Source organism: Muntiacus reevesi, chromosome 1, assembly GCF_963930625.1.
Source record: "Muntiacus reevesi chromosome 1, mMunRee1.1, whole genome shotgun sequence".
In the NCBI taxonomy this organism is placed as follows: Eukaryota; Metazoa; Chordata; class Mammalia; order Artiodactyla; family Cervidae; genus Muntiacus; species Muntiacus reevesi.
In genome coordinates, this window is record NC_089249.1 from 167,912,997 (window position 1) to 167,937,840 (window position 24,844).

General features: G+C 48.5%; 1 protein-coding gene across 2 annotated transcripts in view; it reads left to right on the forward strand.

Annotated features, from left to right (window-relative positions):
• OSCP1 (organic solute carrier partner 1) overlaps nucleotides 1-15,996 on the forward strand; it is a 31,472-nt gene extending 15,476 nt beyond the window's left edge. The window contains exons 3-10 of one of the 2 annotated variants that reach the window (XM_065930248.1): nucleotides 2,166-2,333; nucleotides 2,861-2,941; nucleotides 10,632-10,735; nucleotides 11,672-11,800; nucleotides 12,341-12,410; nucleotides 13,902-14,041; nucleotides 14,973-15,036; nucleotides 15,280-15,996. In XM_065930248.1, coding sequence (XP_065786320.1) covers nucleotides 2,166-2,333; nucleotides 2,861-2,941; nucleotides 10,632-10,735; nucleotides 11,672-11,800; nucleotides 12,341-12,410; nucleotides 13,902-14,041; nucleotides 14,973-15,036; nucleotides 15,280-15,396 — 873 coding nt within the window. In that variant the 3' untranslated portion in view covers nucleotides 15,397-15,996. The remainder of the gene's footprint in view (nucleotides 1-2,165; nucleotides 2,334-2,860; nucleotides 2,942-10,631; nucleotides 10,736-11,671; nucleotides 11,801-12,340; nucleotides 12,411-13,901; nucleotides 14,042-14,972; nucleotides 15,037-15,279) is intronic. The other variant, XM_065930259.1, reaches the window with a different exon arrangement.
• The last annotated feature ends 8,848 nt before the right edge of the window (nucleotides 15,997-24,844 follow it).

Here is a 24,844-nt window from a genome sequence, read left to right on the forward strand (position 1 = left end):
ACACACACACGCACACACAAACCAAGGTAGCTCCTGCTGTATGCTGCTTTCTTTTTTTTTTTTTAATTTTATTATTGGATATAATTGCTTTATAACACTGTGTTAGTTTCTTCTGTACAATAAAGTGAATCAGCATATGTTTATGTATATCTCCTCCCTCTTGAGCCTCTCTCCCACCCCGCCACCCCGCCACCCCACCCCTCTATGTAGGCAGGCACTTTCTCAGTGAAATGTTTAGCTGCATGTTGGAGAAAGGAGATCATGTAGAGGGTTCTAGCAAATGCTTCAGGATCCAACTGTCTTTAGTTTCAAATCTCACCCTGCTGCTTTTTACCAGCCATGTGAAATTAGGCACCTTTCTTCATTTTCAAACTTGGAATAATACCTACCATGGTATTCTTGCCTGGAGAATCCCATGGACAGAGGAGCCGAGCGGGTTATGGTCTATAGGTCACAAAGAGTCAGACACGACTAAAGTGACTTAGCACATACATACACACGCATACATGGGGTCGCAGAGAGTCGGACACGGCTGAGCGACTGAATTGAACTGAACACACACATAGAGTCCTTGTGAAATTAAACAGGATTAGTTGAGGTCATGCACATCCATGTGCTCCGCAAAGCACTCAGGTGATTTAACTTTCAGTCCTGCCTCAGACATGTGCATACCTTCTCTCCCAAACTTGCCTCCATCAGTAGCATCATGTAGCATCATGCATCTCCCAGGCACCATGTTGAAAATACTGTGGTCATTTTGGACAGCCCTCATCTTTGTCCCCCAAATCCAATCAGGCAGTCACCATGTACTAACAAACAGCTTTTCTCCTGAATGTCAGTCTCTCCTTTTCCCTGCCTCATCCTTCCCCACCATCTTTCTTCCAGATCTTCCATCCAGGTTTCTCCAACAAAATTTATTTGTTTCTTATTGCCACCCTCCTAGGAGCCAGGCACCAGCTATCTGCACTCACTCCAGCCTCTCCCTTCTCGCACATCTCATCATGGCCAGACTCACTAATCTTGTTTATTTACCACTTTTATCACATCAGCGCAGAAAATTTCAGTAGTCCCCTAATTCCTACCACATCTAGTCTAAATTATTTTGTCCATCTTTCAAAAACATTTAATATTCTAACCTTGCCTTAATTATCAAGCTTTATTTCCCACCACCCCCAACACAGACCAGCCCCTCGAGTCAGGCTGTTCTACTCTTTCTGCCAGGAAAACAGCAAGCCCACGGCTCGCCTCCAGTCCCTCAAGCATGCGTTTTCCCTCCCTTACCCAGTTGGAACCCTGCCTCAAGTCTGTATCAGGCCCACTTCTTCCACAAAGCCCATCATGACCACTTTGGTCCCCACCAGTGTCTCACCTCTGATCTTCATGAATGGCCATACCATTCGCGGAGCTTGTTGATATCCCATCAAGTGCCATTATTCATCTCATACAGTCAGGGAACCTCAGTCTTGCCACTTTCACATGTGTTTTCCCATTTACATCTCTCAGCAGTTCTGCAACGTTGAGGAACTAGGGAATACTTTTTACACGTGAGAAAACTCAGACTCAGAGAGGCAAAGAGACTTGGCCAGGGCTATCCAAAAAATCCAGGCTTCCCAGGTGGCTCAGTTGGTAAAGAATCTGCAACGGAGGTGACGCAGGTTCGATCCTTGGGTCAGGAAGATCCCCTGGAGTAGGAAGGGGCAGCCCACTCCAGTATTCTTGCCTGGAAAATCCCTTGGACGGGGAGCCTGGCGGGCTACAGTCCACACCAGGGGTCGCAGAGGATCGACACAGCTGAGCACAGCACGGCAGCAGCACATCCAGCAAGTCTGCAGCAAGGAGGGCTTGGATTTGGGTTTTTATTCCCCAAGCCGGGCACCCAGTCCCGGGCCCCGCAGCTGCCCGAATTGTTTCATATGCATTCCATCAACACCACACGTACGCTGACCAGAAATCCCGGTCTGCCCGGGAATGTCCTGGTTTGCTGCTATTGTCCCAGCTTGTTACCCTCACCCCTTTCCCTCCCAGCAGTGTCTTGGTTTGCGTGATGCGGTCACTGAGCTGCGTGGTAAGCGCTGAATTGGTTTCTGGGGCTGAATCACTGCTGGACGGTCTGAGGCCTGCCCTTATACAGGTCCTGTTTCTTTTGCTCACGTGCGGCTTGGCAGCTCTATGACCTGATGACGATGGCTTTCAAGTACCAAGTGTTGCTGTGTCCTCGTCCCAAGGATGTGCTGCTGGTCACTTTCAATCACTTAGATGCCATCAAGGGACTCATCCAGGATTCCCCAGCCATCCTTCACCAAGTGGACGAGACGCTCCGGCAGCTGACTGGTGTAAGCGGGCTGTCGGTGTGCCTCCCCTCAGCCCCCAAGACTCGTTCTCACTCCCCGTTAAGGAGAGGCAGATTCTATGACAAAGGAAACAGGATAGGGAATGACCCAGCCGGCCACTATCCCAGAAAATTCTAAAATCTCCAGGGATCCATTTGATGTTTCATCTGATGCCCTCTCACTGGGGCCTTCATCCCTGGGAAGCAGCGGCACAGAACTTAGCAGTTCCTGCCAAACTTTTCTGAAGGGGAGCTGGCAGTAGAGGTTCTGCAGAATCTTGGGGAGCGGGAGAGGCAGAGTGCGCCTCCCCTGGTGTGCTGCGGTGGGGTGTGCCCCTTGGGTGGACGGGGGGACGGGGTGGGGGTTGGGGGGTGGTATTCCCCTCCTGCCCCTCACCCCGCCCGGCAGCTGAGTCGTCTCCTTGCCCTCTGGCTCCATCTCTGGGCACCCACCCTCCCCACCCCTGCCTGTCCACAGTCTCCCATCTCACTTCTGAAAGCGGAATGCCTGTTTCTGCTCTGCCTGCGCAGATATACGGGGGCCTGTCTGCGGGGGAGTTCCAGCTGATCCGACAGACACTCCTCATCTTCTTCCAGGACCTGCACATCCGGGTGAGTGAGTGGGTGGCCCGGGAGCGCCCTGCGCTGCCATCCTCACGAGACAGGGCACGAGTCGTCAGGGCAGACAAGGCTGAGATTCGCCGCATTAGCACGTCCTCGGTGTTTGGTTCCGTGATGATCGGCTGTCTGATGATAAATCTCTGCAGTTTTTCAAGGGCCCAAGCAGGACAGTGATACCACCATTCCCTCCCACTTACCTTCTGTACATTTCTTTAAAATATGGCTTCTTCCCTTGCTTCTCCAGGCCCCTAGCCTGATCTCAATTTCAAAACCTTTTCCGGAGCCTTTATCGCCTTGACTTCTCCAGCATCTGAGCTGTCAGGAGGCGGCCCTCTTGCTCCATGGAACTGTCCCCATCTCGGCCTTCCCTAACCTCTCCCATCTCTCCGCCTTTCAGTCCTTGTTCCCCTCCTCCTGTCTCCAAGCCTTCCCCCTTCTGCCTCTACCCGCCCCCTGCTCTTGAGTCACTTTCCTGCCCACTTTGGCTGCCAACTAACTCCTCTATCTGTGGTGACTCCTACTTCAAAACTCTGCACCCCCCTTACCCCAGCCCTGCCATCAAGATCCACATCTCCACCTACTGCTGAAAAGTTCCCCCAGTGCCCACAGCCTCATGTCTGCAGCTAAACGAGTCTCCGGAATTCAAGTCCTGCCTAACTTCCTGGTTTCTTTTAAGAGAACCACCATTCCCTCACTCATCTGGCTCAGCCCCAGACCATCACACCTTTGGTTTCCCTTCTCTGATCTTCATCTGACTGTGTCTGCAGCCCATCGAGTCTGCCTCTTCAATATCCTCGCCCTCCTGTCCACTCCGGCCGCTCAGCTCAGGCCTTCATACTTTTTATTGGCCCTTGCCTCGCAGTTGACCCTACCACCTCCTCTCACACCTCCTCCAGACAATTCTACACTCCAGGTTTGAAAAACCACATGTCCGAGCTTCTGACTTTGGGGCCTGTCTCTCTTGGCCAGGACTTTGTTCCTTCCCATAATTTAGCACGCTGGTACAGGACAGACACCCACCATGAGCCCAGGTGCTAGGGTCAGGCGCTCCTGTTTGAATCCCAGCTCCGGCACAGCTCCGTGACCTTGGGCAAATTACTTCCCTGCGGCCTTAGTTTCACCATCTGAGAAATGGAAACGATAATACCTGATTTAGAGTTTGTCAGGAGGCTTAGATGAAGCATCACATGTAACATATGTGTTTGCATATATGTCTGTATATACTGTAGAGTGCTTCTGGCAGGAAGCTGGTCGTGGTGGTTGCCTCCTGGGGGTGGGGAAGTGCATGGAGGACAGGGATGCAGAAGAGACCTACTTTCCCTTGTGTACTCTTTGAACTTTTTTTTTGGGGGGGGGGGGCCACCTTGAGAAGCTCACAGGATCTTAGTTTTCCCAACCAGAGATCAAACCCATGCCCCCTGCAGTGGAAGCACAGTGTCCTAACCAGTGGGCCAGCAGGGAAGTTCCACTCTTTGAACTTTCTGAATCTTGTACATGTTCATGTGTAACACATTCACAGAAATTTAAAAAAAAAAAAGAGAGAAATAGGGACCACCGCAGAGGGTGCAGGTTCAATTCCAGATCGGGGAACTAAGATCCCACATGCTGCTCAGTATGGCCAGAAAGTAATAATAATATTAAATCAAAAAATAAAAAGGAAATATATAAAATATACTTAGAACCTTGTTATTTCCCTCCTATGAACAGGGAAAGACAAATAGATGACAATGCTGAGGCCAATTTTATTTTTAACCCTCATGAATAATTTCATTTGCTATGGATGGAGCAATAATAACATTGATGTAAATCAAGATCTCTAATAGTCATCAATTAAAATTAAAAATGTGAAAGTAAAAATAAGATTAAGTTTTACATTACTTTAAAATATTGAAAACCCTGCATCTTATGGCTGTCAAGCCTGTGCATATTTGGACCATATTTTATGGATCGTTGTAATACAAGCAGCCATATTGATTTCTCAGTTCTGGCTAGATGAAATTCATTATGATGAGAAGACTCTTAATAATAAGTCTATAACAAAATCATTAAAATATATTAAACCACAAACTACATTAAGCTTTAATTGCTAAATGGGCAGGCAATAAAACATCAGAATGTTCATCAAGAGAAATAGGAATCACATATCCTGACATTACTCAGCCACTGGTCTGTAACATCTGGCTGCTTTTCCAAATCTGGCCTTTAATGGTATTTCTGCTCAGCTGCTCTTTATGATTGCCTATACAGATTTTCTCTGTGTTCAAAACAATCCCAGCAGTTTTTAGATTGTTTAGCAAAACCAACCAACTAAATCAAGAAAACACAGCTCTGACCTAACACTCCCTTGGCTCATTGTTTAACCAAAGCAAATACAAGACTCCACATCCTAACATCCAGAGCTTTCTGTGATATCACAAAGCAGCCTGACGTGGGACTGTCCTGGCAACCCAGTGACCAATACTCTGCACTCCCAATGCAGGGGGCCCAGGGTCCATCCTCGGTCAGGGAGCTAGATCCTGCATGCCACAGCTGAAGAGCCTATGTACCGCAGCTAAGACCCAGAGCAGCCAAATAAATGATAAATAAAGATTAAAAACACAAGCAGCCTGAAGTGGCCTTAATATGGTCAAGGCCCTGACCTGTGCCCTAGGCCCCAGAGGCTACACAGAGACTGATTCCATATGGAATCAGAGCAGTTATGTGCAGACATCTCAAGTCCCAACCCGCTTCAGCCCTCCAGAGCGCTTTCAGAGTTGCCTCCTACAGGGTAGACCCTCAGGTCACCCACCCTCTCCCGAACTCCCCTCCGCATATGTGCATCTTCTATCACAGACTTTCCTCCTGTGCGTCCACTGTTCCAGTTGGGAAACATCACTCCATCTTCACCTCTTCACAGCCTGGTCCTTACATCTCCACTCCATTATCCACTCCTCTTGGAAACACTGCATCCCTGGAAAACTAATCAGTTTAACAAATATGTACCGAATGCCTGCCCTCCACTCCAGGTCATTTCGGTCCTGAGACGTAGAAGTGAACGAGCCAGAGGCCCTGCCCTGACAAGGCTCCATGCCAGCAGGAAGGGACCACGAGGACACGTTAAGTTGTGTTCCAGTTCTGATCATTCTCAGGAAGATGGCCTTAAAAGGTCAAGTTATAGGAGGCAACTGGGATGGGATGTTGCTTCTGACCAGCACGGTCCAATGGAGCTTCCTGTCATGATGGAAATGTTCTGTATCTGTGTTGTCCACCGTGAGAGCCACTAGCCCCAGAGGGCTATTGGGTACTTGAAACATGGCTCATCAGACAGAGAAACTGAATTCTTAATTTAATCTAAATTTAAATAGTCACACTTGACTAATAGCTACCTTACTGGGCAGTATATCCTTAGGTGGTAGAGGCAAGGACAGGCTTTCTGAGGACTGACATTTCAACTAAGAGTGTAACTAACAAAGATCTCAGGGGAGAGCTTCCAACCTGAAGGGACAGCGAGTTCAAAGGCCATTAGGTGGGAAAAGCGCGACACACTCCATGGACAGAGAGAAAGGCTGTGTGAACAGGTCATGTCTAGGCTCGGGCAGTACTCAGATAAAGTTAACCACCTGGTGTGAGTGCTCACCCAGCAGAAAACCCGCCAGTCATGAATAAACTGGTTCCTACCTACCAGCTGACTTAGCTTTAGACTCTAGTAAGGAGTTTATCCTAAGAGTAAAGAAAAGATCTGGAGCATTTTAAGATGAATTGGTAACATGATCTGACTTGGATCTGGAAAATGAACTAAAAGAGGTAGGCTAGCAGTTACAAAATCTAGGTTAAAAAACTGAGATCTAGGTAAAAATGAAAGCACTTGGACTAGGCGTTTGCTGTGGAGATAATGAAAAATATTCACATATTCACCTTCAGGGCAGGGTCAATAAGATTTACTCAGAGATTGGATGTGGGGAATGAGGGAAAGAGGGATGAAGAACAGCTACTAGGTTGCTGGTGCCATTTTCTGAGTGGGGGAAGGACGGAAGGAAGGATATTTGAGTAGAAAAAGTAATTCTGTTTACATTCGATTTGCTCTCTTGAGTAGCAGAGTCAAATAGGTAGTTGAATGCCTAAACCTGGCGCTCAGAGGGGAGAGGCAAACCAGAGACATGAATGTGGGCATCCTAGCATGCAGCAGGAAGGCGGTATGCAAAGTCTTCTCACCACCTGAAGGCGGCCGGTCATTCTCCCTCATCCACAGGCAGACTGCAAGAAGCAGGGTCGTCATTCTACCAGCTTCCCCCTCCCTTTCGGGTCATTATTTTCCTGCCTCCACAGGAGGCAGGGCTATTTTCTTAGCCCTCCTCTTGTAAGGCCAGACCCGCAACCATCACACTGTCCAAAGCCCCACATTCAGCCCTCACTGTTGAAACCAACTGTCAAGTCACTCACCCACATTCTCCAAGCATTTACCTCCCTGGCTCACTTCCTCCCAGCCACCCGAATCCCGCCATCATCCTGGGGAGTGTGGGCGCTCATGGAGCATCCAGCCGCCCCGCAGCTCCGCAACCTTCATCCATCTTTCCATAGGAAGCACGTGTCCTGCCCTCAGGACCTCATCAGAGAAGGGAAGGTGTACTAAGTGCCGTACGGATGTTTGGTTCTGACCCAGAAAAGAGAGAGGACACAGTGTGGGGCATGGCTGCCTCCACCTAAGGGCATCAGGGAGTCTTCACAGAGGATCCGAGAGCGTTAAAGGAAAGAGGTTTTTCCCCAGGACCGTGGGAAAACAAGAGGAGGGGTTAAGAGGACGCCGTCCTGTAAAGAACCATCAGGTAACCCCCTGGCATGACTGGCAGAGCAGGGGCCAGAAGGCTGCAGACAGTCTAGCATGGCTAGAACCTAGGGCCCGAGGAGGGGCGTGGCTGCAGAGAGGAGCAGGGGCCAGCCGGACATCATCTGGCAGGCAGCTGAGCCAGCGAAGCAGGAGAGGAACACGATCAGAGAGGAGTTGAGAAGAATCTCTTTAGCAGCAGGGTGGAGGACAGATCCAACATGGCTGAGGGCAGAGGCAGGGAGGCTCTGCCGTGGCCAGGCTGGAGGTGATGAAGGTCCGTGCTAGGGAGCAGGGCAGAGAGGAGGGGCCAGACACAGAAATGATCGCTGGGTGAGCAGGGCCTGGCCACTGAATAGCCACGGGAAGGTGGTGGGCAGAGGACTCAAGATTGCTGACTTGATAACCTGGTGGTGTCATTCAGGGGGATCAGGTTAGGGAAGACAGATGGAGCCCTGTTCTGAGCAGGGTGATTTGAAGGTGCTTCCCATGGATCCATAGACATGTGTAATAGGCAGTGGGAATAGACGGGAAAGAAGACTGAGTGGAGGCCCCAGATCTGGAAGCCGTCAGCACTGAGGTGAACACTGGCCTGTGGGCCTAGATGAGATCACCTCGGAATAAAAAGGGTGGAGTGAGAGGAACAGGGCACAGGAGAGTCACAGCGAAGCTGAGGGTCAGCAGAGGGGCCGGGCAAGCAGGCAGACCAAACAGCCCTCTGCAGCCAAGGGCAGATCTTCAGGTCAAACCCAGACACACGCTTGACTAAATTTATACATTTCAGGTCTATGACATAGTCACCCCTGTTAGAATTAACTAACCAGAAAGTCCAAAACATGCATAAAGTCTCACTTCTCTCTCAGAATTTTCTTTCTCCTTGCTTGTATTCATATCCCGTGGTCACAGAATCTCAAGGTTATAATTTCCTTAAAGCCAAACCCTCCGACCAAACCAGCGTACACACTTCCCCCAAAACATGCCTTTTTGCCCGCCCATTGTGGCTCAGCTGATGAAGAATCCGCCTGCAATGCGGGAGACCTGGGTTCAATCCCTGGGTTGGGAAGATCCCCTGGAGAAGGGAAAGGCTACCCACTCCAGTATTCTGGCCTGGAGAATTCCATGGACTGTAGAGTCCGTGGTGTCGCAAAGAGTCGGGCATGACTGAGCGACTTTCACTTTCTGTGTTTCTGAAGTGTCTTCACACCCACCCTCCTCCAGGCCCAGCTCCAAACCCACAGTGGCCCCTACCCACCCCCCGGCCTGTGGTCATTCTCTTTGGTGGGCTCCTTTGCATATGCTGCATACCATTCTTTACAGTGTCATTGTTTTTGCATTCTATGTTGTGTCTCGCGTCCAATCAGACTATGATACTGAGAATATTAGCTCCCTTCTATTGAGCACTTATGCGTCAGGCTCTGTGGAAAGTACTTTTTGTTCATTATCTGAGTTAGTGCTCAACTAACCCATTGAATCAGTTCTGTTACTATCCTCAGTTAACCAAAGAGAAAGGTAGTGTAACTTACCAAAAGACCCAGAGCCAAGGAGAGGCCCAGCTGAGCTGTGAGCCGGGACAGTGTAACATCGGCAGGCCATACTGCCAGGGAACGCATCCTTACCTCTTTGCACTTTCACTACCTCGTGTGCAACAGATGCTTATTCTTGGCAGTGTTACTGATATAATCTTGTGGAATTTTAAGAGTTTGAAGGAACCTTCACGTTTATCTCACTTTAAAGATGAGGAAGAAACTTATTATTATTTTTTTTTTTTGGCCATGCTGTGCAACTTCTGGGATCTCAGTTCCCCAACCAGAGACTGAACCCAGGCCCCCTGCAGTGAAAGCACCAAGTCTTAACCACTGGACCGCCAGGAAACTCCCCAATAAAACTGGTTGACTACTACAATCTTGATGGGATGTAATTCAACCAAGACCTCAATACAAGAGTACATGAAGCAAGGAGTAGAAATAAGCATAGAGTGGGGTTTTCCATCACATGGTAGACTTTCAGACTCTATGCCAGCTGGATCCACCCGGCCGGCCCCTTCTCAGCAGTCCAGCATGCGGCTGAGAGCTTGGAGTCAGAAACACAAGGGTGTGAATCCTTAGCTCTGCCCCTTATGAGCTGGCGGGCCTGGAGGGAGTGTCTTAACTTCTGAGGAGATAATGAGGGTCTTAACAGCTCCAGCCTCAGAGCTATATGGAGAGTTTGCAAGGAACCAAGGAATGGACATGGAATTTGGAGTCATCCTTGGTTTTGAATCCTGGTCCCGACTCTTAATGTTCTTTCTGGTCAAGTCGCTTCACTCTGTGAACCCCAACCTCCTCATCGTGAAGGTAGGGGTCATGCTACCCATGGGCTTCCCTGGTAGCTCAGTTGGTAAAGAATCCACCTGCAATGCAGGAGACCCTGGTTCGATTCCTGTGTCGGGAAGATCCCCTGGAGAAGGGATAGGCTACCCACTCCAGTATTCTTGGGCTTCCCTGGTAGCTCAGCTGGTAAAGAATCCACCTGCGGTGCGGGAGACCTGGGTTCTAACCCTGGGTTGGGAAGATCCCCTGGAGGAGGGCATGGCAACCCCCTCCAGTATTCTTCCCTGGAGAATCCCCACGGACGGAGGAGCCTGGCAGGCTGCAGTCCACGGGGACACAATGAGTTGGACACGACTGAGCGACTCAGCACAGCACACCAGCACTGCCCACCGGGAGGATGTGTTATGCGGCTCCGAAGAGGTTCTGTTTGTAAAAGCACTGTATCTGCAGGCGTTTGTTAGGGTGTGTTTTTCTCTCTTGTCTTAAGCCATTACACACTTCCCATCCTCAGAATGCATATGTCTATGGAAATATGCCAAGAAAATGACACCAAGTTTTTTTTTCCCCCCAGGTGTCCATATTTCTAAAGGACAAAGTTCAGAATTCCAATGGACGCTTTGTGTTGCCAGTGTCTGGGCCCGTTCCCTGGGGAACTGAAGTCCCTGGACTCATCAGGTGAGTGAATGCTCTACGGTAATTGTCAGACCAGTGTTCAGGGTGCCGGGAAACCAACATGTGGGCCGCCACATAGACTGCAGCCCTGGTCGGCCCCTCCCTTTCTCCAGTTAAGCACAGCAGAGAGGAGGTAAGGTTTAATCCCAGCTTGTCACCTAGCAGATACTCCAGGATTTATTTCTTCATCTATTGAATGTTTACTGTGAGGATGAATAAACTAATACTGTAATGCTCTAAAGTGCTACACACCACCCAGTACATAGCATATACTCAATAAATATTATCATCATTATTATTGTATTACTATCACCCAGCTGGCATTAGTTGTAAAGAATCCACCTGCCAATGCAGGAGATGCAAGAGACATGGATTCGATCCTGGGTCTGGGTTGGGAAGACCCCCTGGAGTAGGAAATGGCAACCCGCCTCAGTATTCTTGCCTGGAAAATTCGACAAAGGAGCCTGGTGTGCTACAGTCCTTGGGGCCCCAAAGTCAGATGCGACTGAGCGCACACGCACGCGCGCGCACACACACATACACACACACACACACATCATTACATCAGCTAGCATCTTTATCTTGAACCAATGTATAAATTCCCTTTGGTCCCATAGTACAAAGAATAATGAAGCCTCTGGGACTGTCCAAGCTTGGAGAGCATGTCATCACATCCTACTTCATTTCTTTTTTTAATATTTATTTATTTGGCTGCATCAGGTCTTAGTTGTGGCATGTGGGATCATTTGTGGAGACATGGGCTCTCTAGTCTTAGTGCCCAGAGCGTGCAGGCTTAGCAGTTGTAGCGTGCAGGCTTGGTTGCTCTGTGGCATATGGGATCTTAGTTCCCCAACCAAGATTCAAACCCTGCATTGCACGGTGAATTCCTAACCACTTGACCACCAGGGAAGTCCCAGCATGTCCTACTTTGTCTTGCAGAACGTTCAACAGCAAAGGCGAAGAAGTGAAGAAGACAGAATTTAAGCATGGTGGAAGCTATGTCGCTGCCCTCAAAGAAGGGTCTCTTGAGCTCTATGGAGACCGAGTCCTGAAACTGGGAACTAATATGTAAGCAAATTCTTCCTTCCCCAAATGAATTCCAGTGCAGCAGAGGTCCCTTCATTTAAAAAACCAGCCAGACTTCTGCAGTGAAAAACCCCTGCTGACAATTGAAGAAATTTCCCCTTGGAGACACGGCAAGCAGGGCCCTGACATTTCCAAAGGGCACCTTGGACCTTCCACCAGAAGGTAGATTAACAGGTCAAAAAGATAAATAACTTAAAATAGCCATATAAGAGAACTAGCCAAAACCTTTAATGCAGTAGAGACCCAAAAGGCCGTGGCCTTCATGTACCGATCATGTTTTTTCCCAGAAATATACTTTACTTTGCAAGAGAAAAATTTCCATACAGCTTCCTAGGTATTTTGTTTTGGAAAGAAGCAAAACTTGAGTGATTGACACCCACTTAGTTATAGTCTGTATCCCTAGCACCTTTCTGGATGCTTTTTAATACCTCAAAGTAAAAGTTATGCACTATATTTACGAGTTAGAGGGAAGTCAGGATAAAAGGCCTGGACAATGTTTTCATGGTTTTCCGTTGCCACCAGGTATAGCGTGAACCGGCCTGTTGAAACCCACATGTCTGCAGCATCAAAGAACTTAGCTTCACAGACCCAGGTGAGCTTCTGCCTCCAGTGTTTATCTTCAGAGCTCATTTCTAGATACAAGAGTCTGGACAGGGAGAAGGGAGGGGTCTCTAGAGTTCAGAGCTGGCCAAGGTTCCCTCCTTGTTTGCAGTCTTCTCCATTCCGCCTTACCAGTACACAGGTTTTTAATTACAGCTTCTCATGGAGACTTCCAGCGATCTGACTAATTAGGTAATTTTAAGCTTGTCTCCACCACCATAATTAAACAGGAACCACACATAAGGACATGTGAAACAGCATTGTACCAGTGCTGTGAGGTCCGTGGCTGCTGAGTTCAGCACTTGTATGTATCTGATCGTTACAACATCCCCTTTCCCTGCCTCCCTGTGTAATGATGTGAAAGTTGGGTTCAAAATGGGCTTTGGGTTCTCTGAATTCTTTTGTACAAATTTTCACTGAACTAGCTATCAGCTAGCTATAGGCCAAATCATGGACTATTCAGTTATGCTATAAACAATTATGGAACTATGTCTATGGGGGCGGGGGGGGGTGGTTCCCAGGACACAGAGCTGGCTTAGATTTGGTCCCATCCTGAAGGGCCTCATAACACCCTAGGCTTATAAAGATAGCGATAGGAACAAATAACTATAACCTGACGGAAAACAGAAGGTGAACTCGCTGAGCATTCTGAGCAAAGAGCTGTGTCAGAACACATATCCTATCCAGGGAGTGGGAAGGAACCCCTAGACAGGGACCAGGAAGGCCTTTCGGAGGAGGTGACATTCAAGTGGGGCTCTGGAGTGAGGCAGATACTAAACAGCTCAGAAGGAGAAAAAGGCATACAAACCACGATGACAGGACCAGCAAAGGCACCAGAGGCATGCTCCTCAGGGGAAGCAGACAGTCAGCATCCCTCTCGGGTAGCTGGATCATAAGGCGATAGTGGCAGTGGCCAGAGACCCGCCCAGACAGAGGCACAAGGGCGAGAAGCAGGGGAAAAGCCCGGTTAGAGAGAGCCAGGTAGGAGGAGGGTGCAGGCTGCAGTGGGTCCAGGCCATGAGAGAGGGAGTCCCGGGGGAGAAGGGATTCGAGGGTGTGCTCACCGGTCACCACCGGAGGGCAGTGTGGTCGCTCCCGTGGAACGAGTGCCCTTGGACCTGGAGGCTTCTACCCAGGCCACGGGGAAAGGCTGGGGGAACTAGACTGCCTGAAGAGGAAGCAGCGTTCTCCTTCGAGGAGGAAGGTGGTTTGAGGAAAACGAGGATCCCTGGGGCCTCCCACTCATCTTGAAAGTGTGAGAACCTCTGGCTCCGTCGCCTTGCTAGAGTCCCTCTGCTTCTGACCTGGGTTATTTCTCTTCTGTTTCTGTTTTCTCTGCTTCATGTAGACCCAGTTCTTCCCAGAAATCATGTAGACAGTGACTGTTTTGCCTTGTTTTGTAATACCACCCTGGGTCTCTGGGGTATCAGCAGGGAATTGAATCACCTTCATGTGGCTAAAAATCATGAAATTGATTTTGCAGGAGAGCATCGTTCCAAACCCTCTTGCTAAAGAAGAGCTGAATCTCCTGGCCAGGCTGATAGGAGGCATGGGGATTCAGAAACCCAGTGGCCCTGAGCCAGGATTCCGGTTGAATCTCTTCACCACTGATGAAGAGGAGGAGTATGTTTTCAACCTGTTTCTTTAAAGACCTATATAAAAATCCCAAGTGTGATGAGAATCAAAAAATGACCATCATAAACCAAATAAGTGGTTCTTATCACTTATAAATACAGATGTAGATAAAGATCACAAATGAAAGATCAGCAAACTCAACAACCTTAGTTAAAGAAGAATCCACTAGTATTAAATAGCCTGACTCTTCTGAATTCGTTCAAAAAGTAGCTCTAATGTTTTATTTAGCAAAGCACAGCTCAAGAGAATTGGAAGTCAAGATAATCATATTTTTAAAAAGACTGTTAAGAAACCAGAAGGTTGGAGCATGACATCTTCAGGCTGAGCAGTCTCCCCCAGAACCTGTAGCGGTAGTAATTCACTGAGACTTAGGCAGTGCTTTACAGTTTCCAGAGAACCTCTGCATTCATTATCTCATGCGACTGTTCTCACAACCAGATATTTGGGGTGGGGGTTGGCTGCCCTCCATTTCTCTCTCTGTTGGAGTGGCAGGCACTGCGGTAAGTACAGGGACCCAAGGATGGAGCATAACACCTGGAGTCCTCAAGTGCTCCCGGCGTTGTAGGAGCATGGACACGTGCACAAGTCCCTCCAGCGCCATGTCACACGCGCTCCAGTGAGGGACACGGGGACTGACTTGGCCCCAGCAGACTGAAGAAGTTGGCAGCTGAGCTGGGTCTCGGAGTTTGCCAAGCAGAGGAAGGGGAAAAGTTATTCTTGGCAGAGTTTAGTATGTGCAGAAGCACAGACACATAGAAGGACTTGCCTTCCTGGCGCGTAGGGTGCATTGGTGGGGGAAAGGGTAGAAAGTTGAAGAGGAAAAAAAAAAATAGGTTACCAGATTATCAAGGACCAATTTGCCACACTGACAGGGAGAAAAATCCTAACCTTTGACCTGTTCCTCGACCCTCTTGTACAGACAAGCAGCGCTCACCAGGCCAGAAGAGTTATCCTACGAAGTTATCAACATCCAGGCTACTCAGGTGCGTGCAGGCGATTATACAAGTCAAATCTCGTTCCCCTCCTGTTCTTATAATAACATTGAACTTCAAAGGCCCTCCCTCCGCCTTCCTCTCTAATCAGCACGTAACATAGTCCCTATCCTGACCAACAGGCGAGGAACCAAAGTGCATCACAGGGGTGGGAGAATGAACCACCAGCTGCACAGAGAGGCCGTCATGCCCACACGTTTCTTCATTCCCTCCCTCCTCTCACTCCTCTCACAGGACCAGCAGACGAACCAAGAGCTGGCGCGGATCATGGGGGAGTTTGAGATCACGGACCAGTCAAGGCGGAGCGCCAGCAAGGGGGACGACTTGCTCGCCATGATGGATGAGTTATAGTCGTGCTGACCAGGCGCCCCTGCCCCTGCGGAGAAGCCGCTTGACGAGGACCCCGGGGGTGCCCCCCAGGGAACCACACGATGCTGCTAGTTTTCTACTAGGCGAAGCCCTTACCCTCTTGTTCCCCTTTCCGTCCTAATAAACTGTGCGGCTCTCCCTCGGGGAGCACCCTGTCCAGAAGGCAACACACATATCCATATTTTCAGCAAAATATATTATGGCTTTGAAATTGGACCCTTCCCCGTTTACTTCCTGGTTTTATGGCACTCGGAGCATCTGGAGCCCAGAATCAGCAAGACGGCACTCCTGTTGCCATCTTCATGACGAGCTTGGCTCAGGGGGACCTGCCGCTCACAGAGGCCCGTGGATCGCCACAAAATTTCAGAGCTTTCTGGGATGTCTTCTGCCTTGTGAGTCTGACATAAGGGGAAAAGGCAATCGCCTCAAACTGTCGGGGCCCAGTTCATGCAGCCCGGCACACTGGGAGCTGCCACCTCAGACGCAGAGGAAGCAAGGCCGTGACGGGATTCCTCACGCAGGCCCCGCGCAGAGCCTGAGGGTGTCTGGTTCTCCACACATATCTCCACCCATAGTGGAGCTTATCCCATGTGGAAATGTGCTCGCTCTTTAGCGTGATACGTCCTCCTTACCCCCAGAGTCTTCCTCTGCCACTGAGCATTCTTGCCTTCTAAAGGCGCCCAGCGTGAGTTACCATGACAGCCATCTCCTCTGCTTCACCATTAGCAGCCAGGCAGAGCTGTAAGCTGGACGTGCGGGAAGCATGTGGTGTAACACTTTCCCTTCCGTGCACCAGATGAGTTAGTCAATACTTCCCTTGGCAGGATGCCAAGTCTAATTTGGATCCATGAGAAATGTCTCAGGCCAGGGCTGCCCTCATGGCTTCAGGAAGGAGGGTCAGCCCTCCCCCTCATGTTCATTCTGGACTGAGGAACTGGCAGCTCGAGGTCAGCCAACATCCAGAGGTTAAGGTCCATTCAGTGTCCTGGAAGCAATATCTGGAACGGCAAAGGGTGGGAGAGGAACTGAGCTCAGCTGGTCACTGCCTGAGATTGAGCCGATCAGGACCACTCGGGACACCTGCACCCTAGTAAGAGTGGAGGCAAACATATTTCTGGAAAGCAAGGGTCAGGGTACCCATCCTTTAGCTTACCCAAGGCATAGGCTTTGGATCTGTTGCTGCTGTTATTGAGTTGATTCTGACTCTTTGAGACCCCATGGACGTAGCCTTCCAGGCTCTTCTGTTCATGAGGATTCTCCAGGCAAGGATACTGGAGTGGGTAGCCGTGCCCTCCTCCAGAGGATCTTTCCAACAAAGGGATGGAACCCACATCTGCTGCCTTAGCAGGCGGGTTCTTTACCGCTGAGCCACCTGGGAGACCCCAAACTGCTTCTTACAGGCTTACAAAGTGTCCTCAGTTTTAGTCTCTTGTAAGCAGATGAAAAGTGCAGGGGAAGGCCTGGGTCCGGCTGCCACTGCACTGTGACCGACCTGAACTTCACCATCTGCTCCCAGCGTGTCCTGGGGCCTTGGAGATGGGCCACGGGTGGCCGAGGGGCAGCCTCCTCCCTCCACCTATCCCAGAGCCATGCCAATGATTTCAAACCTGCCTGTTGTCTCAGTGAATAAACAAGATACAAATCTCTGGTAAGGCAGCCTGCTGATGAGGCAATCTTTGAGTTTCGTGTCTCTAGTCTTACACAGATGTTGAGAAAAACAAGTTTATTTGCATTGTGGCTTAGGGCACCCAGAAAAAGCAGGGGAGTTGGGAGGGGGCAAAGGAAAAAGAAGATAAGGATTACCCTGGCAAGAATCTGGACTGAGTACTGATAAGACATCATGGTTCATTTAGCACCAGGCTGTGGGGTGTGAGGGCTTCCCTGGTGGCTGCCATGTGGGAGACCCAGGTTCGATCCTTGGGTTGGGAAGACCCCCTAGAGGAGGGCCTGGCAACCCACTCCAGTATTCTTGCCTGGAGAATTCCATGAACAGAGGGACCAGGAGGGCTACAGTCCACAGGGTCGTAGAGTCAGGCATGACTGAGTGACTAACCCTTTCACCTGGGTTCTGAGGGTGTCACACAGCACTGCCCAGTTCACTCCAAGGGAAGAGGCACCAGGATCCCCATCCCTGCCCCGAATTCACCATGGCATCTTGGGCAGTTCCCTCAACAAGCCTCAGTTCCTTCCCTCATCTGTAAGAAACGGAAAGAACTAGTTCATTGACTCAAAGCCAGCTTGCCCCAGCTAAGTTGGTGAGTTTACAGATTCCTAGACCCTGCCCCAGGTGGGATCTGACAATTGGAATTTTACCCATGCCTCCCCCCAGCTCCGTGCTTTGGGGGTATTTCTGCCCCGGTTCAATCTATGGTCAGGGAACTAGATTCCACATGCTGCAACTAAAGATCTCACATGCCACAGCAAAGTCCGAAGACCCTGTGTGCCACAACTGAGACCTGTGCAGTCAAATATTGTTTAAATTATTTATGTATTTGCAGCATGTGAGATCTAGTTCCCTGACCAGGGCTCAAACCCAGGTCCCCTGCATCGGGATCTCAGAGTCTTAGCCACTGGGCCACCAGGGAATCCCCAAATATTTTTAAAATATTGAGAGTGAAAAAAAAAGAGAAAATAACAAAATATTGAAAGTGGGGCTTCCCTGGCAGTCCAGTGGTCAAGAGTCTACCTTGAAATGCAGGGCACACCAGTTTGGTCCCTGGTCCGGGAAGATCCCACACGCCACGGAGCAGCTGAGCCCGTGCCCACAGCTGCCGAGCCCTCAGGGCACAACTGCCGACGTCCGTGTGCTTCAGAGCCCATACTCCGCAACAAGAGAAGCCACCGCAATAAAGCCTGAGCACCACAGCTAGAGAAAGCCCACGAACGACAGAGAAGACCCAGCATAGCCAAAAACAACTAAATGAAAATTATTTTTAAAATGGAGAGTGAAGGGGCAGGAAGAAAGGAAACATATTTAGCCCTCAGTTCAAGGATGAAAGTCATGCCAGGCAAGACTAACTCACTTTTTTCCTTACACCCAGATCCTGGTAGGCAAGAAACACATTTTAGCATCACAACCAGACCCTGGAGATCCCTGAGTCTAAACAGGATCAGATCCCCTCATCCCCTTCCAACAGGCGTGTCACTCTGGTTTACATCCACGGAGATGAATTCAAGTCACAGGAAACTGTAGAAAGACAAATGCAAATTACAGGGGGGAAGTATACATATACTTTTTTCTTTTAACCATAATACCTAATTGTTGTTCAGTCGCTCAGTCATATCTGACTCTTTGCGACCCCATGGACTGCAGCACACCAGGCTTCCCTGTCCTTCACCATCTCCCAGAGCTTGCTCAAACTCATGTCCATTGAGTCAGTGATGCCATCCAACCATCTCATCCTCTGTCATCCTCCTGCCCGCAACCTTTCCCAGCATCAGGGTCTTTTCAAATGAGTCGGCTCTTTGCATTAGGTGGCCAAAGTATTAAAGATTCAGCTTCAGCATCAGTTCTTCTGAATATTTAGGACTGATTTCCTTTAGGATTGACTAGTTTGATATCCTTGCAGTCCAAGGGACTCTCAAGAGTCTTCTCCAACACCTCTGCTCAAAAGCATCAATTCTTCGGCACTCAGCCTTCTTTATGGTCCAACTCTCATGTCCATACATGACTACTGGAAAAACCATGACTTTGACTAGACAGACCTTTGTCAGCAAAGTAATGTCTCTGCTTTTTAATATGCTGTCTAGGTTTGTCATAGCTTTTCTTCCAAGAAGCAAGTGTCTTTTAATTTCATGACTGCAGTCACCATCTGCAGTGATTTGGGAGCCCAAGAAAATAAGGTCTGTCATTGTTTCATTGTATTCCCATCTATTTGCCTTGAAGTGATGGGACCAGATGCCATGATCTTAGTTTTTTGAATGTTGAGTTTTAAGCCAACTTTTTCACTCTTGCACCTTCAAGAGGCTCTTTAGTTCCTGTTCGTTTTATGACATAAGAATGGTGTCATCTGTGTATCTGAGGTTATTGATATTTCTCCCGGCAATCTTGATTCCAGCTTGTGCTTCATCTAGCCCACCATTTTGCATGATGTACTCTGCATATAAGTTAAAAAAGCAGGGTGATAATATACAGCCTTGATGCACTTCTTTCCCAATTTTGAACCAGTGTGTTGTTACATGTTCAGTTCTAACTGTTGCTTCTTGACCTGCATACAGCTTTCTCAGGAGGCAGATAAGGTGGTCTACTATTCTCGTCTCTTAATAAAGAATTTTCCACAGTTTGTTGTGATCCACTTCATTAGCATAGTCAATGAAGCAGAAGTAGATGTTTTTCTGGAATTCTCTTGCTTTTTCTATGATCCAATGGATGTTGGTAATTTGATCTCTGGTTCCTCTGCCTTTCCTAAATCCAACTTGAACATCTGGAAGTTCTCGGTTCATGTACTAATACTAATTATAAAGACCCAAATTAAAATCCAAAAATCAATACACCGTTTACCTACCCCTTCCTCCCTTTAGGTGGCGCAAGTGGTGAAGAACACACCACCTACCAATGCAGGAGACAGACACAGGTTTGATCCCTGGGTCGGGAAGATCCCCTGGAGGAGGAAATGGCAACCCACTCTGGTATTCTCGCCTGGAGAACCGCATGGACAGGGGAGCCTGGCGGGCTACAATCCACGGTGTCGCACAGAGTCAGACACGACTGAGGTATCTTAGCACATGCACATGCTTCTTCCCTTAAATCAAGCCTGGAAAAGTCCTCTTCTGCTGCCAAATTCCTGGACAGCTGGCAGCGGAGGGAGTGAAAAGAACTGTTTTCAAGGGACTGGGCTGGAGACCCCTCTTCTCAGTTGAATCTTCCCTACCCAGCTTCAGGATTCAATGCAAAGTAAATTCTCATATCATAGCCCACCTCTTTTCAAATGAGAATGTCAAGACGCATTCCAAGAGCCAATGGAAATCATTCTGGATTCTTTGGTCACCTTGACACCTCCACCACCACCCCACATACACACATGCTACATCCTTTTTGTTTCTGGCCAGTGGTTCCTCTGCTGATAAAAATAACAGTATCTTCTCTGCTAGTTCCCAAAACCACAGGAAACCCGTTACATTAGGCCTAATGAGGTGTGGCCTTTTTTTCTCATTATGAAGGTGAAGGACCTGCCAGGGTGTGTCATTAACACTAGTCCCATATTCTGGGAGAAAAATAAGAGGACTATTTAAAAAGTGACTTTTTGAAAATCACAGAGACAGCTGAAATTACAATAAAGGAAGTTGTTTAAATTCACATCTCTTACAAAATTCTTCAAAAGTCACCGTCTATAAACTTCATAAATTGTTTTCTCTTTATTTTTGGATTACTTGAAATGTAAAATTTTAAAACACACAAAGGATAAAACAAGTATTATAAACAAAGTTTTATAGACCTGGGGGCAGACCCAAGACTCCTAAATCCACGTGCACATTGGTTTCAGATCCCTCCACCCTCCTCTGTAAAATTCCCCAACTTCTTTTTCTTTTTTTTTTCAAATTGGAGGCTAATTACTTTACAATATTGTGGTGGTTTTTGCCATACATTAACATGAATAAGCCATGGATTTACATGTGTTCCCCATCCTGAACCCCTCTCCCACCTCCCTCCCCATCCCACCCCTCAGGGTCATCTCAGTGCACCAGCCCTGAGCACCCTGTCTCATGCATCGAACATGGACTGGCGATCTATTTCACATATGATAATATACATGTTTCAATGCTGTTCTCTCAAACTATCCCACCCTCGCCTTCTCCTTTTTTCATGTATTTAAGGGGAAGAACAAGGATGCCCTCAGCTCAGGTTTTCTAGATAGCCAGCAGGCCTCCCAGCTTCAGTTACAACTGAGAAGATAATAACCTGCGTGGAATGCCCTCCCTCACCTCTCCCCTCTACCTCAGCACATCATTTACCTTTCTTACCCCCTACCCAGCCCCCTTTCTGCACCTCAGAACTTCACCGAAAGGCGAAAGGCCTCCAAGGAGCCCCTGGGTCCCACACGATCGCACACAGCCTGGCCTCAGCTCCTCCAGGACCTCCTCCACCCACCAGCTCTCCAGCCTTCCCATTGCTTCACCTCGCTCTCTCCCGCTTCCATAGCTTCTGTCATAACACCGTCCCTTTTCAGTCTCCAGCCCCAGCTTTGCTGGATTCAACTGCCTTCTCTGCTCCCCATTCTCCTGGGCCTGGTTCAAGACCCTTTTCTCCTTTTCTTACTATGTGCTTGTGTTCAAATCCTACTAATTTCTGACCACACTTCCCCTCTCTTCCTCAGTGGCTTCTTTTTTTCTTTCCCTTGGCTATGTTGGGTCTTAGTTATGGCACACAGGATCTTCAGCTTTAGTTGTGACATGCAGGATCTTTTGGCTTTGGTATGTGGGATCTAGTTCCCTGACCAGGGATTGAACCCGGGCCCCCTGCATTGGAAGCAAGGAGTCTTATTGGCCACTGGACCACCAGGGAAGTCCCCCCTCGTGGCTTCTGATTGAAGATCGCCCTCTGATACAGACGCTGATGTAGCCATTTTTCAAAGTCTGTCCGAATGGCTGGGGCAGTTGCTGGAGGATCCTTATTTCACCCCTGGCGTTCCCCCCACCCACCCTGTCATCACACTCTCACCTCAGCTGTCATCCCCTGCCTCCATTTCTCACCCTCACCCTACCCTTTGCTCTCACCGCCCCCACCCCTATGCTGACCACATTTTTATGTGCCCTGCAATGCTTAGCCTGCATTCTTCTGCAAACTATTTTGCATTCCTTTTTTCGGAGAGGCCATTACTTTGACCCCGTACTATTAACTCACAAATTTCCATATTCCCCTCTCTGGGCTGCAGGTTCACTTTTCCTGAGGCATTCCGTCACCTCACGCTTAGTGTCTAACATTGATGTCATTTTTATTTATTCAGGACATTCAGTTTATTTTCAAAAGGCATGAGGAATCTGCTTGAATGTAACACAAAATAAGACAGTTCTCCATGGAAAAGAACCAGAAGCAATGAGCAGAAGTTACCCAAAACTTCCTAATGATGGCGTAGAACACCTAGCACGGGAGTGAGTTGCTGGTCACTGGAGTCTCAAGCAGTGGGGGAGGCTGGAGAGGGGATTTGGACCCTGGGTGGGAAGCTGGAGCAGGTGACCTGGGAATCACCCTAACTCTCAGGATTCTGTATCTTCTGACTGTTGGATACAGAACCACAATGAAATCATGTACAGGGAACAGGGAAATTCAAGGCTCCTGAACGTGAAGTCGCTCAGTTGTGTCCGATTCTTTGGGACCCCACGGACTGCAGCCTACCAGGTTCCTTTGTCCATGGGATCTTCCAGCAAGAATACTAGAGTGGGTTGCCATTTCCTTCTCCAGGAGATCTTCCCAGTCCAGGGATTGAACCTGGGTCTCCCACATTGTAGGCAGACGCTTTACCATCTGAGTCACCAGGAAAGTTCTCAAGGATCCTGAAATGAACTCAAGTCAAGTGGGCCCTAGTCTGGGTTTGAGACTGCAAAAAAAAAAAAAGGAACTAATTCTCCACTGAGGTGGAGAAGGAATTTACTGAAGGGGCTTCAGGCAACTGACAGTTGTCAGGATGACCGAAGGACCATGCAAAATGGCCAGGAACCAGGGACGGGGAGGCGGCATGGGAGAGCACGCCAACAGCAGCAGACCCGCAGGGATGAGGCGCTGGATGATGCAGACACCAAGATGAAGCCTCAACAGTTCCTGCTGGTCTGTGTCCCTTGCTCCAGATTTGGAATCTGATAATGCCTAAGTTTAGGTCACCAGCCTGTGCCATAGCTGACAAGGATCAGAGACGATGTCTGCCCTTTAAACCATCTGGAGTGGGAACAGAAACTCACCTCTCACTGAAATTCACAGAATGGCAGATCTCCCCAAAGGTGGGGAAAGTTCAGTGGGCTGTGTAGCCAAAAAATGAGATTCCCTCTACAGGCGTGAACCCCCTCCCAACCCTACCACTCTTATTCCTGTCAATGGGCCATCAGCGTTAAAATGTAAATCATTGATTCCCCCTCCTGCAAACCATACTCCAGGTTTAATCAGTCCCCAAGGATTCTGATTCACTCTCTTAAGGGGCTTTAACCTTGCTTCCATCCCACTGCCACCAGTTCATTCAGATCCCATCATCTCACCACATTCATAAAACCATTGTTCCTCTTGAAACTGTTGTTTGTAGGGTGAAGCATCTCAGCCTCCTAAGACCTTCTCCCTGTCTCAACACCCAAGAGATGAGTAGGAGAGGTGAGATTTACATAAATAGCTATGGTGAATCTGCATGCACCAAGAAAACATGTATCAAGCAGTATGCTATCACTCCCAATTGGCATTATCAAAGAAGACTTCAGAAAGGTACAGCCAGCCTTTGAAGGAGGGATTGGACTTAACATCTATAGATAAACAAGAGAGGATCCCAGGCCGATGAGCACAATAGCAAAGGCAGAGACAAGAGTGCAGGGCTTGCCTGGGAGTCGCTGCGTCTGGCTTTAGGAGGGCATCGGGTCTCAACATCAGCGTGCACTGTTAGATGAACAGATTCCTGGGCTCTCCTCCTGATTCTGTAGGTGTGGGGTTTAACAAGCCTTCCAGATAACATTAAGGCAACTGGTTCCCTGGGACTTCCCTGGTGGTCCAGTGGCTAAGACTCTGCGCTCCCAATACAGGGGGCCTGGGTTCCATCTCTGGTCAGGAACTAGATCCCATAAGCCGCAACTAAGACCTGTCAAATAAATAATTTTTTTTTTATGAAAGGAGATAAGAGGTTCCCTTATGTACATGGAGATCATTAGTAACCTTTTCAAGAGAAGTTAATGTGAGTAAAACTAAAAATACTCTTGAGAAGAAGCCAGATTACAGTGAGCTGAGTAGGTGGTGAAAGTCCTCAGGATAGAGCGGCTGATCTCAAATTTTCAGTCTCAAAATCCTTTTGTACTCTTAAAAAATTACTGAAAACTGAAGTATTTGTTTATGTGGGATATATATATATATATATATATACAGTAATCACATATATATGAAATTGCGATAAGATTTTAAAATTAATTTCCTTTCAAATGACAATAACAGGCCCATTATCATATTTCTATTTTAAAATAACTATATATTTTTTAAAATTTGATGAGAAGAGTGACACTGTTTTATATTTTTGCAAATCTGTTTAATGTCTGTCCTACTAGAAGACAGATTCTCATATCTGCTGCTGCGTTCGGCCCATTGTGCTACGTCGTTCTGGCTGAAGTACAAGAAGAGATGGAGAAGGAAACGGCAGTGCACTCCAGTATTCTTGCCTGAGAAGGCGCATGGACAGAGGAGCCTGGCGGGCTACAGCCTATAGGGTTGCAAGAGTAGGACACGGCTTAGCAACTAAACCACCACCACCAC